The 15946-nt window shown below is 42.8% G+C and overlaps 2 protein-coding genes across 6 annotated transcripts in view; both read right to left on the bottom strand.

The window, feature by feature from the left end:
* LOC123763919 (cytokine receptor) overlaps positions 1 to 8094 on the bottom strand; it is a 254826-nt gene extending 246732 nt beyond the window's left edge. For 4 of the 5 annotated variants that reach the window (XM_069329998.1, XM_069329999.1, XM_069330000.1 and 1 more), the window contains exon 1: positions 8014 to 8094. The gene's annotated coding sequence lies outside the window, so the exon portion shown is untranslated. Of the gene's footprint in view, positions 1 to 5523; positions 5720 to 8013 lie in introns of all 5 variants that reach the window. The other variant, XM_069330002.1, reaches the window with a different exon arrangement.
* A 5715-nt stretch (positions 8095 to 13809) lies between these two features.
* On the bottom strand, positions 13810 to 15556 carry LOC123763838 (uncharacterized protein in mobD 3'region-like). The gene is made up of 3 exons (XM_069329751.1): positions 15494 to 15556; positions 15015 to 15412; positions 13810 to 14515 (listed from the first exon to the last, which is right to left on the bottom strand). Exons 1-3 carry the CDS (start codon positions 15554 to 15556, stop codon positions 13810 to 13812), a joined length of 1167 nt encoding a protein of 388 aa, XP_069185852.1.
* Between the last annotated feature and the right edge of the window lie 390 nt (positions 15557 to 15946).

Here is a 15946-nt window from a genome sequence, read left to right as displayed (position 1 = left end):
AAAGTCAGATGGAGACTTACTTGGCCAAGTCGCACACTACATAAGTCAATAGATATTTGAAAAGCAAAAAACTGCTCATCTCCAAACGACTTTAAATACATTAATTTAACAAGAAGTAAAGATGAAGACAAAACATAAGACGATGGAACAAAAACGCAATATTTTAAGGCGGAAAAGATAAGCATGCTTCGTTACACACACAACACAATACAAAATTCTGGTGTAGAAAAGAAAAATGAATAACGATGATAATAAGAATTATTCTCAAGAAATACTATCAATTACTAAAGGCAAAGAAAGACGCCAACTGAAGCCTAACGTAGCCAGAGGCAACGGTAGACCATACTGCCATAAAAATCTTCATGGTCTGGATATTAAGAAAACAATGTCGCCATTCCCCGAACGCTGCGTCAAATAAATCACAAACAATATATTTCAACAAAAGAAATCCTTCCATTATCTGAATCTGCCAACTCATTTCAGGCAGCAATTTCGTCAAAAAATTTACGCGACATTATTCGTTTCTTCAAAGGCACAAGAAAAACATTTGCTTATGTCTGTTATAAACTTAATTTACATATAAGACACCACCTTGATAAACACCTCCAAAGGATACCTTATCAACTAGGCTGTGATTCATACGTCAGGCTGCGAGCAGCCGCATCCAACGGCCTGGTTGACCAGTCCTGTAACCAGGCCTGGACGGGTACCGGGCGGCGGAAAAGTTGATCCCCGAAATCATTGCAAGGTAACCGCAAGTTAAAATCTGAAATATCCAAGTTACGGCATGTAAACTGGGAATTTGTAATACAATGCCTGTTACCTGTTGGGAGCCGGTCGGCCGAGCGGACAGCACACTGGACTTGTGATCCTGTGGTCCCGGGTTCGATCCCGGGCGCCGGCGAGAAACAATGAGCAGTTTCTTTCACATTATGCCCCTGTTACCTAGCAGTAAAATAAGTACCTGGGTGTTAGTCAGCTGTCACGGGCTGCTTCCTGGGGGTGGAGGCCTGGTCAAGGACCGGGCCGCGGGGACACTAATGCCCGAAATCATCTCAAGATAACCTCAAGATAGGTCGATGATAACATCAAGGTGAATATTATTGCATGATAATGAATTGGATAATGAAACTCCCAAACGTTTCGGGTTAAAAACGCGCAACATTTATATAAAATTAAATCGTGTATTTTTTTTAACTATCGGCGTTACAACTCGACACTAAAAAAAACACGCAATGTAAATAGAGCCACGTGAACTATTTAGGTCGGTCTGATAAAGCTGAAATCAACGACTTCCTAAGCGTTGTATTTTCCTGGTTCGCTCACACCTGGCGCCTGAAGGCCGAGCTTTAAAATATTTACCCTTAAAGCAGAATGCCGTAAAAATGGCTTACGCAACTTGCATTGTAGCCACGGCCGCAATACTGACCGTTCTCTCCAGCGTTTCCAACGTCCCTATTGTACTAAATTGCCCGAACCTAAGGCCATCCTCCTAAGGTTTCCCAACGTCAAGAAACTGTCAGTGTAAAGTGTCTCCTCCTAACTTACCAGAGGACCCAAAACAGAAAACGGGACACTTTAAATTTCGCGAACCGCAACCATTTTTAGCACATCAATTTTTGGCCTTAAGGAAGTTCAGTCAAAATGCGATGTACAGTATTATTCAGGAGAACGGGTTGATGCTGCGTGTGGTGATTTGTTTTCATTTTTCCTAGTGAAAAAACAAAACGCCTATCCAAATATGAGATACAGGCCTGTACCTTCCTAAATCAATCTGTTTTGTGGTAGTGATTCCAGTCCCAAAAATACGAGGCTCGTGATAAGAGCAATTTTCCCCTTGTTGAAGATAGTCTAGTTCAAAACAGAAGCGTTGAACCCGTTTTCACAATGCTATTTTGATTAGTTTTAGCCTAGCCCTCGGGATAGGTAATGAAAACCCTTAAATTATTCGAATATTCGTTCTTCAAAGAAGGATTTACCTGCACATCTCCTATGCCAGGTGAGTACGACGGGATCACCATATAACGTGCTGCTTGGAACGTTTTGTTCAGTGACTGAATCTAAAAGAACAAGGATTTACTATTATCTGTTTCTTATCCAATCCTCACTAGCACAGGGAAAAGGAGTGACGAAATCGGTTTATCTGCCTAATATGATAGGCACTTATAGTAATTGTCAAACGTATCAATGTGTACTGTTGGACCCTCAAAAGTTCAAGTTTTATGAAGTGGCCCAAATGGTAGACTAGAAAATCGTTAATGCAACTAAAGAACCTACCCTACCTTAAGGATGTTAGGCTTTTATAAACGTTATTTTAGCACATGTACTAAATGTGTGTGTGTGTTAAACTAGGTCTAGGAATGTTAATAGTTGGCTTTATAATTTTTCTCAGGCTATAAAATTAATACTGTATTACAAAACTAACTTTTGGGGGGTCCAATAGGATATGTGTTACGTTTGACCAAATAGATGCTATAAGTATCATTTTAGGAAAATGGGTTGAAAGTAATTTCAATCATCAGGCGTTGCCTTTGATTCGAATCCAGGTCTACAAATATTTGAAACTAGTTTCGTTTTAAGAGAATTTATAAAACCATATACAGAATACTATTGTACCGAGTTAGGTTAATTAGTTGGATATTTAAAGCAAAACTAACATTTATTTATTACAATATTACTAAATGCAATTTGAAAGAAAACAGTATTCTAGTTTAAATAAATGGGCCGAGGTGTGCTGCTCACAGTAATGAACGTAGTACCAAAGCAAGAAAATAATACAGTAGTCACTGTTATGGGTGAAATAGTGTAAAATCATGTCAAATGTTACATTTACCAATGGATGTAACCAGGGGCGGTAGTTTGTCAGCAGCAATACTAGTAGGAAAATCATGCAAATCATAATATAAAGCACGAGTAGCTTTGATTTTTCACGCTTCACGATTTTTCCCACATGCAGAGACCCAGCCTACGATAAAGCTCTTATCAGGGAAAGTTACCAATACTTGCCAAAACAAACTGCCATACTCTTAATAAATGCTGTTCTTTACCTTAGCTTTGTTTTATGTTTTTTTCGAAATTTCAACTAGCTTGATTTCATAATTTAATTTTCATAATCAAATTTGCAAGGCGCATGGGCATTAGTTTCACTTCTGAGCAAGCGTAGTTTCATACACACACATTATATACAGTATATATATATACAGTATATATATATACAGTATATATATATATATATATATATATATATATATATTATATATATATATATATATATATATATATATATATATATATATATATATATATATATATATATATATATATATATATATAATGATTTTCTTTATTTCCAATCAATTGTTTCCAATTGCTTTATTTTAAATATTCTTATATTATATTAAGAACAAATTATTTAATTAGTTATGTTAGTTTAGGTTAAGATAAGATAGGTTAGGTAGGGTTATCTTGAGATTTCTTTTTTTTTTTTTTTTTTTTTTAGTGTCCCCCGCGGCCCGGTCCTCGACCAGGCCTCCACCCCCAGGAAGCAGCCCGTGACAGCTGACTAACACCCAGGTACCTATTTTACTGCTAGGTAACAGGAACATAGGGTGAAAGAAACTCTGCCCATTGTTTCTCACCGGCGCCTGGGATCGAACCCAGGACCACAGGATCACAAGTCCAGCGTGCTGTTCGCTCGACCGACCGGCTTCCGGTCGGTTAGGTTAGGGTTGGTTAGGTTCAGTCATATTTACGTTAGTTTTAACTCAAACTTTAAAGTTACTCATACAAAATAAAATGGATAGATTTATCCATACACACAATATATTATTATATATATATATATATATATATATATATATATATATATATATATATATATATATATATATATATATATATATATATATATATATATATATATATATATATATATATATATATATATATATATATATATGTCGTACCTAGTAGCCAGAACGCACTTCTCAGCCTACTATGCAAGGCCCGATTTGCCTAATAAGCAAAGTTTTCCTGAATTAATATATTTTCTCTATTTTTTTTATTATGAAATGATAAAGCTACCCATTTCATTATGTATGAGGTCAATTTTTTTTATTGGAGTTAAAATTAACGTAGATATATGACCGAACCTAACCAACCCTACCTAACCTAACCTATCTTTATAGGTTAGGTTAGGTAGCCGAAAAAAACATTAATTCATGAAAACTTGGCTTATTAGGCAAATCGGGCCTTGCATAGTAGGGCGAGAAGTGCGTTCTGGCTACTAGGTACGACATATATATATATAATATATACACACACACACACACACACACACACACACACCAAAGAGCCAAAGCACAAATAGGCGAGTACATACACACATGACTGTCAGACCACGGAGGAAGAATTGAAACAGGAATTTCCTTAAGTACTTTCGTATAATAATACATCTTCAGAAGGCCACGTTTATAATCACGTTTATTTTTCGTGATTTACACACACACATTATATATATATATATATATATATATATATATATATATATATATATATATATATATATATATATATATATATATATATATATATATATATATATATATATATATATATATATATATATATATGTCGTACCTAATAGCCAGAACGCACTTCTCAGCCTACTATTCAAGGCCCGATTTGCCTAATAAGCCAAGTTTTCATGAATTAATGTTTTTTCGTCTACCTAACCTACCTAACCTAACCTAACCTAGCTTTTTTTGGCTACCTAACCTAACCTTACCTATAAATATAGGTTAGGTTAGGTTAGGTAGGGTTGGTTAGGTTCGGTCATATATCTACGTTAATTTTAACTCCAATAAAAAAAAATTGACCTCATACATAGAGAAAAGGGTTGCTTTATCATTTCATAAGAAAAAAATTATAGTAAATATATTAATTCAGGAAAACTTGGCTTATTAGGCAAATCGGGCCTTGAATAGTAGGCTGAGAAGTGAGTTCTGGCTACTAGGTACGACATATATATATATATATATATATATATATATACATATATATATATATATACATATATATATATATATATATATATATATATACATATACATATATATATATATATATATACATATACATATATATATATATATATACATATACATATATATATATATATACATATACATATATATATATACATATATATATATATACATATATACATATACATATATATATATATACATATATACATATACATATATATATATATACATATATACATATACATATATATATATATACATATATACATATACATATATATATATATACATATATACATATACATATATATATATATACATATATACATATACATATATATATATATACATATATATATATATATACATATATATATATATATATACATATATATATATATATATATATATATATATATATATATATATATATATATATATATATATATATTAAAGTTATTGTAAAGTAACTTACCTTTAATATTTTATTACACTAGCATCCAGTATGTTATTCTCCACTTTATTATGTAAAGTGAAATTGCCCACTGTATTTGCCTACTAATGTTGGTAGTCAGGTTAACAGATTATATGCACTAGCAGAGGATCAAAGTTGGTCTGTGGAAATATGTCCTGCACCATTGCTGTTCCTGCGCAATCAATAAAACATCTACCTGTTGTGTAGAGTGACTCACGACGTAAGTAATTTAGTGAGAAAATAATATCCACGACGTAAGTAATTTAGTGAGAAGATAATATCCAATTCAAAAAATAAGCCTCTCACAAAAGACCTGTCTAGACTGGTATGATTGCAACAGCTCCCTGCATACAAGAAGGCTGAAAAAAAACGGAGCCTGTCTGTAGATATTAGGAGAGAGAGTCCTTACAAGCAACAAAATGTCCACTTTTGTTGTTGGTAGGTGTCTGCATGTTAAAGTAATGAAGACAGAATAGCACAACGGAGATGCCTGACAATTACAGTACAAGCATGGATATCAATGATACAGTTTTCCTATCTCCTGTTACTTCCACGAGGGCCGCACATGACAACCTTAAACTTGCTGTAACTTGAACAATATCTACACAGTACCGCGGCAATCTATCAATTCAAATAAAAACACACATTTAAATGATTACTGGGTCCGGGCAGGTTTCACTAAATAATAAATAACCGGCTGGTGTGCGCATGCTCAGGAGTACCAACCACATCACCGCCTGCTGACGCTGGCCGCAGCTGTCATTCAGACGTGTCACCACAACAACAATTACCAAAATTAGCTTAAGAGTACTGCAATTATGGTACGTAACTTTTTGAAAAGCCAATAATGTAAGGCGCAAGTCTGTGGCAGTCTGTGATCACCCTAGCTCAACCAGGCCACCAGCGAGGTTGCAACACAGCTCCACACGTAATTCCCACACTCGGGATTATTCATAAACCTTAATACATTCCATGGCGCCAAAGCTGTAGCCTACAGCAAGGCACCGTGAACATGTGATAATGAAGAACGACACATCTGATAGTGCCAGCACGCACACCACCTGACCGGAGGCCGCCAGGAACGAACAACACCTGACCGGAGGCCGCCGGGAACGAACACCTCCTGACCGGAGGCCGCCGGGAACGAACACCTCCTGACCGGAGGCCGCCGGGAACGAACACCTCCTGACCGGAGGCCGCCGGGAACGAGCACCTCCTGACCGGAGGCCGCCGGGAACGAACACCTCCTGACCGGAGGCCGCCGGGAACGAACACCTCCTGACCGGAGGCCGCCGGGAACGAACACCGCCTGACCGGAGGCCGCCGGGAACGAACACCACCTGACCGGAGGCCGCCGGGAACGAACACCTCCTGACCGGAGGCCGCCGGGAACGAACACCGCCTGACCGGAGGACGCCGGGAACGAACACCTCCTGACCGGAGGCCGCCGGGAACGAACACCTCCTGACCGGAGGCCGCCGGGAACGAACACCACCTGACCGGAGGCCGCCGGGAACGAACACCTCCTGACCGGAGGCCGCCGGGAACGAACACCTCCTGACCGGAGGCCGCCGGGAACGAACACCTCCTGACCGGAGGCCGCCGGGAACGAACACCGCCTGACCGGAGGCCGCCAGGAACGAACACCGCCTGACCGGAGGCCGCCGGGAACGAACACCTCCTGACCGGAGGCCGCCGGGAACGAACACCACCTGACCTGAGGCCGCCGGGAACGAACACCGCCTGACCGGAGGCCGCCAGGAACGAACACCTGCGGACCAGAAGCCGCCAGGTACACACACCTGCGGACCAGAAGCCGCCAGGTACACACACACCTGCGGACCAGAAGCCGCCAGGTACACACACACCTGCGGACCAGAAGCCGCCAGGTTCACACACACCTGCGGAGCAGAGGCCGCCAGGTACTTACTCTTCAGGAGCTATCGAAAGTTCACCTCACACATGTCGTCCTTACTGATACAGTGTCTCCCTCGCTTGCTCCTACGAGGCTCGCCAGCCACGGACACCACACCACCACAAGATCACCATCACCACCATCACCACCATCTCAAGCACAACGTTACCAATTCACGAGAAACCAAAACCAAAATAGGTTCTTCCTGGAAGTGTGGGGGATGGATGGGATGCGAACCCTCCCCCCCCAAAAGGGGTTCCAGAACTCACGAATCACTTGGCTCGTCCACGCAACGTTATTTCTCATGTCCTCACGAATAATGCTGCATTAAGACAGCTGGGGGGAAGAGTCCAGGAGGAGGGCGGCCGAGGCCATCACCAACGCCTACACACACACCATCACCACCACACACTTCCTTCACGTCCTCAGAGGCCCCACAGTCAGCAGCACTTTAGTCCCCTCCTCACAAATATACGTGGACACAACACATCTTGACACCAGAGAGAATAAGGCGAGTCACTCTGGCCAAACAGTTGGCTTTCACTGCCTATTGGCACTGTATGTGCAACACTAACACCGAAACGCGTCTAGGGAAGTGAGAGGGAACGCGAGCGTAACCCTTCACGGCGGAGGGTCGAGCAGACACTGTCGGGCCCCGTGAGAGAGGGAGAACAGTGGGGGGAGGGGGGAGACGGGCTGCCATTTCTGCAAAGTTGCCATTCATTTCTCTATCAGTTTATTTTTTTCTTGCCTTATGTTACGGACTTTTTATCAAACTAGAAATGGGATGGGGAAATGGGTCATATTTTCGATATAACCGGCGGTGTTTTCGCCGTGATTGCTTACGTTTTGAGGCGGCTGGAGCGTCGTAATCACTTATCAACCCAAGAGTTCGGGTGCTACTTACGAAAATAATATATATATTTTTTCCCCCCTTAAGTTTAGCAGGCAGTTTTACTGTCATCGTTGACGTTGACTTTACATTAACAACACATTACACATCTGGATATCTTAAAACTGTAAAATATACACACAGATATCGAAAATCTCTTATAACACACGGCCATGTGGGTAGTAGCAGCCTAAATGTATAGTTTCAACCTTAAACATTCTTCATATAATACCCCTACCATCTTTATCATTATTCATATATCAGTTATTTCTAAGTAGTCGCCAATCTTCCCTCATAACCGATGATATGCGACATCAAAACTAGACAATTTAACCGGCGGGAGTGGATATACTCTGCCAAAAATGTTGGCCCCTCAGCATACCTTGGTTGATGCTATGATCCCTGGCGAGGTCGTCCGGCGCCACCGCTGGGGCTCCACAAGGTTATCATAAGATCATATTGTACCGTGTCACTCAACTTGTTATTCTCAGTCTGGGGTCATGCTCAGTATCCCTCCCTGGTGTGCTCTCTTGTGTTCATGTGTTCCATGGTTGGTCTAGAGCGATCTTGGCGATGTTTATACACGCTACAACAACCGTGGAACATATACGTACTAGAGCAACCTTGTACCATATACATACACCCTTGGAACATATACATACTAGAGTAGCATTTGGAACATATACATACTAGAACAACTTTGGAACATATACATACTAGAGCAACCTTGTACCATATACATACTAGAGCAGCCTTGGAACATATACATACTAGAACAACTTTGGAACATATACATACTAGAGCAACCTTGTACCATATACATACTAGAGCAGCCTTGGAACATATACATACTAGAGCAGCTTTGGAACATATACATACTAGAACAACCTTGGAACATATACATACTAGAACAACTTTGGAACATATACATACTAGAGGAACCTTGTACCATATACATACTAGAGCAACCTTGGCACATATACATACTAGAGCAACCTTGGAACATATACATACTAGAATACCCTTGGAACATATACATTTTAGAACAACCTTGGAACATATACATACTAGAGCAGCCTTGGGACATATACATACTAGAACAACCTTGGCACATATACATACTAGAGCAGCCTTGGAACATATACCTACTAGAGCAACCTTGGCACATATACATACTAGAGCAGCCTTGGAACATATACCTACTAGAGCAACCTTGGCACATATACATACTAGAGCAGCCTTGGAACATATACCTACTAGAACAACCTTGGAACATATACATACTAGAGCAGCCTTGGAACATATACATACTAGAGCCGCCTTGGAACATATACGCACATTAAACAACCCATTTTCTAAACATGAACAAAGAGCAATTATTGGCCGAACGTACAAAAATGGACTGTTTGTATCCCAAAACTGTTCGCCTTTTGTACTACTGGAATACCTTGAACGGCATGCAAAAAAAGTGGAACAGTAACTACACATAAACTTAACCTGCCCTAAGTTTCAATATGCACGCCTAGCATCGTAGGCCTAATTTAGTACGCATAGTGCTGTACTAGGATTAGGAAATCTTAGGTCTGAATGTTTCCTTCTTTCTTGTGCTCTCTATAAAATTAACAGTAAAAAACGCGGTTTATTTTGTGTGTAACAGTTCATTTTTGTACGTTTCACCCATAGTTGCCATAATCTTTGGATGCCAGGTAGCCATACCTTACCTTGAGGTATGGCTACCTCATACCAAGGTTGCCATTAGGGCAACCTTGGAATACATGAACACTAGAGAGAGCACCATCAGAGGGATGCGTGCTCTAGTATGTGTTCTTTCTCTTCCTTTCTCTTTTTGCTTCTTATTTTGCCTTTTTCTCTTGTCCATTATGCCTTCAACAGTTTTATATATTCTTATGCTAACTCGGTCTCATGGTGTTTCTTATCCCTCTCTCTCCTCTTCCCTCTTTCTTTATACGATATGATAACAGTCAAGTTTAAGCAAGTTCAGTGATATAATAATATACATCCCAAAAAGGACAGAGTGGCTTAGGCTATTTCTACCCTCTTATGTTTCTATTTTTACTTATATATACAAGCGTTCTTACATTCTTGTAAAGACACTAGCACGCATAGCCTTTCGGGCAGGTTCTTAATCCTAATTTTCCTTGGAATACGCCAAATGGTTTAACAACCTGGTACCCATTCACTGCCTGGGTGAACAGAGGCTACAGTTAAGGATTGGCGCCTAATCAATCCTCCCCGGCCAGGCTACGAACCCAGGAAAAAATCGCTTGCGAAGCGCGGGACGTGTGTTTTACCTCTGCGCCACGGGTTGTCGTTTTAGATTCAGCTACTCAGAACAAAATGTTGCAAGAAACAGAGGCTATGGACTGGCCCAAGAGCGGTGCCGTAACTGGCGCCACGGGGACTGCCTGAACTTTTAACCGTCCACGGCGGACGCTGGCACTTATTCCTTTTCAGAAGTGGTGTTGGGTGTATAGTTTAAAACATTTCCAACACCTAATTTTGTACCATAAATTAGAAATATCATAAATGTATAATAATACAAATATGTTGCCTTTATTAATGTAATTGGTATAATGGCTTCTGTTATCAGTAACATAATAAATGAATGTACACTGCTAACTGTTACCATCTTCCCCTTGCATGTACGGTGAGAAACTTGCCTTATCACACACATCCTAATGCGTCCCACTCTTTATAACATTGACAAAGTCTTTAAAAGTACGACTAATTAGCAGAATGTAAAGCGCATAAAATATTGACCGTTTTCTATGCACTGACCTAGATAGGTTTGGAGGGTTGCTCGGGTGCATAATCATCTGGTTAGGCAAAACCTTTGCATTTCTGACGGAGAGGCCAATTGGTAGAGCGGGCTTTATCCTCCTCATCACTATCATTACCACCGAGGGAACAAGAGATGCTCTTCTTAGTACTATTATTGAATTCTTATTTATTACGACTCCGCCGCTCCGACAAAAACACCAGAAATATTAGACAAGTTCCTGCAAGAGGTGCCGGACCAAGCAGGTTGTAGTGGAGTTGTGCTTACCTACCAGTGGCCACGGGGGAAAGTGAGGTCTAGCTCTACATATCCCGCCTATACGAGCCTTGTTGTACCCGTTATTGCGTGATAGTTTGATTATTCTGACGTATAAAATTGTGTGGGTCTGCGGAAATTGTGGTTCCTCGCCACACAACATGAAGGTAAACAAGTTAAGCCACGACACATTGAACGTCAAGACCAACATGTCCTTCCTCTAAAAAAAGGAAAAGGCTAGCTTTCTGGTCCGACTGTTTCTTCTTGTTCCCCTTCCCTTCTTCCCATCCCATCCCTTCGTCCGTCCCTCTCATCCCATCCCTTCTTCCCTCCCATCCCGTTCTTCTTGTCCTCCCATCCTGTCTCTCCGTCCCATCCCAGCGCCTCGACCCCCTACAAACCACAGTTACTTTCACACTTATATATTCCCGTCGATACCTGGTGCCCTTCCTCCCTCCCCCCTTTCCCCCTCCCACCATAGGGGGCCACCACAGTGGCCCTGGTGGCTCTTGTTGAATCACTTGTGATTCAACAAGAATCACTTGTTGTTGAATCTTGTTGAATCACTTGTGATTCAACAAGATTATCGATGTATATATGTATTTGTGTAAATGTATATATATGTATATATATACAGACCAGAATCGGACTTGGTTTGTGCTCGGTGTGGGATGGACTGCCACCCTCGGATTGGCCTCATCAGTCACACCAGACGCTGCTCCAGGACTGACAACCAGGGCGCAATTCCATCGTCTCCCGAGACTGAAGGATGCCTACTACCCCTTTCCACCACCTATTTGATAATTCAAGATTCCGTTCAATACTGTCTTTATTTACTGCAGCCTTAGCAAGGGCGTCAACTTTGTCATGTTCCTGCAGGCCAATGTGAGAAGGAATCCACAACATTTTTATATTTACTCTCTTGCTAAGTATTCTTATATATCTACGTCTAGCTTCCAAGACAAGCACGTTATTACTTGATTGCAAACTGTTTATTGCTCGTAGTGAGGAAAGGGAGTCGGAAATAATTAAGCTGTCTACTTCAGTGTTGTCAATAATTTCGAGTGCTACCGCATGATGAAATTGTTTATGTAATAATCTAAGATGAGGTTTGATAAAGACCTTTTGTGCCCTCTGTAATGCTTTTTGCGCTACCGCTCACAGGATGGGTATGGGGTGGATAGTAAAAAATCAATCACTCGTGCTGGACGCTCCTCGAACCCATTTTCCCTATGTATGTTGATCAGACCACACACTAGAAGGTGAAGGGACGACGACGTTTCGGTCCGTCCTGGACCATTCTCAAGTCGATGTATCGACTTGATACATCGACTTCCCTATGTATCTAGCGAGCCTATTTTTAAAGCTTGCTATATATATATACCATTGTCGCAATAATATTAGCCAGTAACCTATTTGACCTGTGTTATAAGACCAGTACTCTCCCTCTACTCTTTCTTGAGCCTGGACGTCATCAGCTTACAGCCGTTGCTGATGAGTTCTGACAAGGTATTCCGTCGTGATGCTCTTCATCTGCTTGAAGACCTCAGTCCCCCCTCCCCCTCGCCGTCGTGCGCCTCTACAGGCAACGCAGAGCGAGCTCTCTCAACCTTTCCTCGCATAGGTCCCGTATAAGGATTAGTCTGGTCATCTTATGTTGGAATTTCTCGGGGGGAATCAAGGTCCACTCTGTAATCTGGCGAGCAGAACTGGCTGGGACGGTCCAAGCGGCACCTCATCACGGCCAACTGTAAATGCAAGACGTCACGGGCTATTCATTTTTACGGGCTCACCATAGCCCGTGCTACATTTTCGTTCTGAGTAGCTAAATCTAAAACAACAAGAGGCTATTCATTACATTTATTACGGGCTATTCATGCCCGTGCCACCTCTTGGGTGGCTTAATCTTCATCAATCAATCTGTACATTTATTGCTGGCGCTTCTAGTTATTCATCCAAGAATCCTATTCATTTTGCCACCTGTGTTGACACATTGCTGCCGGCGTGTATGGTGTATGCCAGCCATCACACCAATGTAGCTCTCAGCATTCTATCTGGCCAAACCTGTATCGTTCCTCCGGTAGATGACTCCTCCCTCATTTCCAGAGTTTAGAATTTTCCACTTATCAACGTTGAACTGCATCTGCCACTTTCCTGCCCAATTCTGTAATGTGAAGATCGAGGTTTTTCTGGAGGTCTGTCAAGTCCTCATTCCATTTTTTTATTTATGCCCCGAACTTCTGTGTCAATCGTAAATTTGCTGATATTCCCTCCCTAGGAGGCCCTGACAGCTAAGTGGACAGCGCTTCGGATTCGTAGTCCTGAGGTTCCGGGTGCGATCCCCGGTGGACGCCGAAACAAATGGGCAAAGTTTCTTTCACCCTAATGTCCCTGTTCACCTAGCAGTATATAGGTACCTGGGAGTTAGACAGCTGCTACGGGCTGCTTCCCGTAGCAGCTGTCATCAACACCGTTGATGTTCACACCGTTGATGCTCACACCGTTCATGTCCACACCGTTGATGTTCACACCGTTGATGTCCACACCGTTAATGTTCACACCGTTCATGTCCACACCGTTGATGTTCACACTGTTGATGTCCACACTGTTGATGTCCACACCGTTGATGTCCACACCGTTGATGTCCACACTGTTGATGTCCACACTGTTGATGTCCACACCGTTGATGTTCACACTGTTGATGTCCACACTGTTGATGTCCACACCGTTGATGTCCACACTGTTGATGTCCACACTGTTGATGTCCACACTGTTGATGTCCACACCGTTGATGTCCACACTGTTGATGTCCACACTGTTGATGTCCACACCGTTGATGTCCACACTGTTGATGTCCACACCGTTGATGTCCACACCGTTGATGTCCACACTGTTGATGTCCACACTGTTGATGTCCACACCGTTGATGTCCACACTGTTGATGTCCACACCGTTGATGTCCACACCGTTGATGTCCACACCGTTGATGTTCACATCGTTGATGTCCACACCGTTGATGTCCACACCGTTGATGTCCACACCGTTGATGTCCACACCGTTGATGTCCACACTGTTGATGTCCACACCGTTGATGTCCACACCGTTGATGCTAACAACGATGTTTCCTAACCTTCAACCAGACTCTAATCCAAATGCGAACATTAACTCAAGACAGAGAACGTGGCTCTTGTTAGACCCTGTGTTGAGAGTCCTCACCCAGTCTTGTGTCAAGGCATTTTCTTATTGCGTTTGCTGTCCTTGCAAGCTACTGTAAGCTACACTGTAAGCTACTGTAAGCTACACTGTAAGCTACTGTATGGCAGTTCGCAGCACGGGATCTGCTCCTGTCCCTGTATACAGAGACCACGATGGTCACTCTCCACGTAGCCACAGCCGTCTTGATTGATGGTTAATTGTTTCTTAAAGGCTTCTCCGCGCGCCTTCAAGACTGCTGGCGATCACCTCATCTGGACCCAGCGATATATTTTGATTTAGTTTATTAATTGCTTTATTTATATCAGATTTTGAATTTTTTGTTTGTTTGTTTTTTTATAGTTTTTAGGTCAATGGCCGTGTTAGGTATTTATCTTTATGCAGTGCAAACCAAAGGTGTTCGGTCACCCACCCGCTGTGTTCGGTCACCCACCCGCTGTGTTCGGTCACCCACCCGCTGTGTTCGGTCACCCACCCGCTGTGTTCGGTCCCCCACCCGCTGTGTTTGGTCACCCACCCGCTGTGTTCGGTCCCCCACCCGCTGTGTTCGGTCCCCCACCCGCTGTGTTTGGTCACCCACCCGCTGTGTTCGGTCACCCACCCGCTGTGTTCGGTCCCCCACCCGCTGTGTTTGGTCACCCACCCGCTGTGTTCGGTCCCCCACCCGCTGTGTTTGGTCACCCACCCGCTGTGTTCGGTCACCCACCCGCTGTGTTCCGTTCCCCACCCGCTGTGTTCGGTCACCCACCCGCTGTGTTCCGTTCCCCACCCGCTGTGTTCGGTCACCCACCCGCTGTGTTCCGTTCCCCACCCGCTGTGTTCGGTCACCCACCCGCTGTGTTCAGTCACCCACCCGCTGTGTTCCGTTCCCCACCCGCTGTGTTCGGTCACCCACCCGCTGTGTTCGGTCCCCCACCCGCTGTGTTCGTTCCTCCACCCGCTGTGTTCGGTCTCCCATCTGGCGTTTTTGGTCTCCTGCCCGCCAGTCAGGCAAGCAAGCAAGGAAGCAAGCACTGAGACCGTTTACTCTCAGCCAGCGACATGGCGCCAAGCGACGTGAGTGTGGGGTGTCCATCAATCACACCCGCATCTCTCAACGCCTCAATAACTCCTTTTTTTTTTACCTTTAATTTTTGCAAACCAGTTCAGGCCTTTTTTTCCCCTTGGAAGCTTCACACTTGAGGTTTCAACTTGAACAGGATATCACTCTCACGATGCTGCCGGAGCCTCGGCGTTTGTATCTAAGGCCGCTTCACTAGACGCTACGTCGGATAACGGTAGGACACCCACTGCCTTCCCCGCCCACACCGGCCCGCCCACACCCGCCGCCACCCCGCCCACACCCGCC

Source organism: Procambarus clarkii, chromosome 23 (genome assembly GCF_040958095.1).
Source record: "Procambarus clarkii isolate CNS0578487 chromosome 23, FALCON_Pclarkii_2.0, whole genome shotgun sequence".
Lineage (NCBI taxonomy): Eukaryota > Metazoa > Arthropoda > Malacostraca > Decapoda > Cambaridae > Procambarus > Procambarus clarkii.
The sequence above is the reverse complement of the archived record's forward strand: the minus strand, read 5'-3'. Positions and strand labels throughout refer to the sequence as shown.

Excerpts from the sequence above, each read along its gene's own strand:
- LOC123763838 (XM_069329751.1), bottom strand. The coding sequence starts at position 15,556 with ATGGGAGACCGAACACAGCGGGTGGAGGAACGAACACAGCGGGTGGGG. Across the intron at positions 15,413-15,493 it reads TGGGGGACCGAACACAGCGG|CGGGTGGGGAACGGAACACA; the intron begins GTGGGTGACCGA and ends GACCGAACACAG. Across the intron at positions 14,516-15,014 it reads CGGGTGGGTGACCGAACACA|GTTAGGAAACATCGTTGTTA; the intron begins GCGGGTGGGTGA and ends GTCTGGTTGAAG.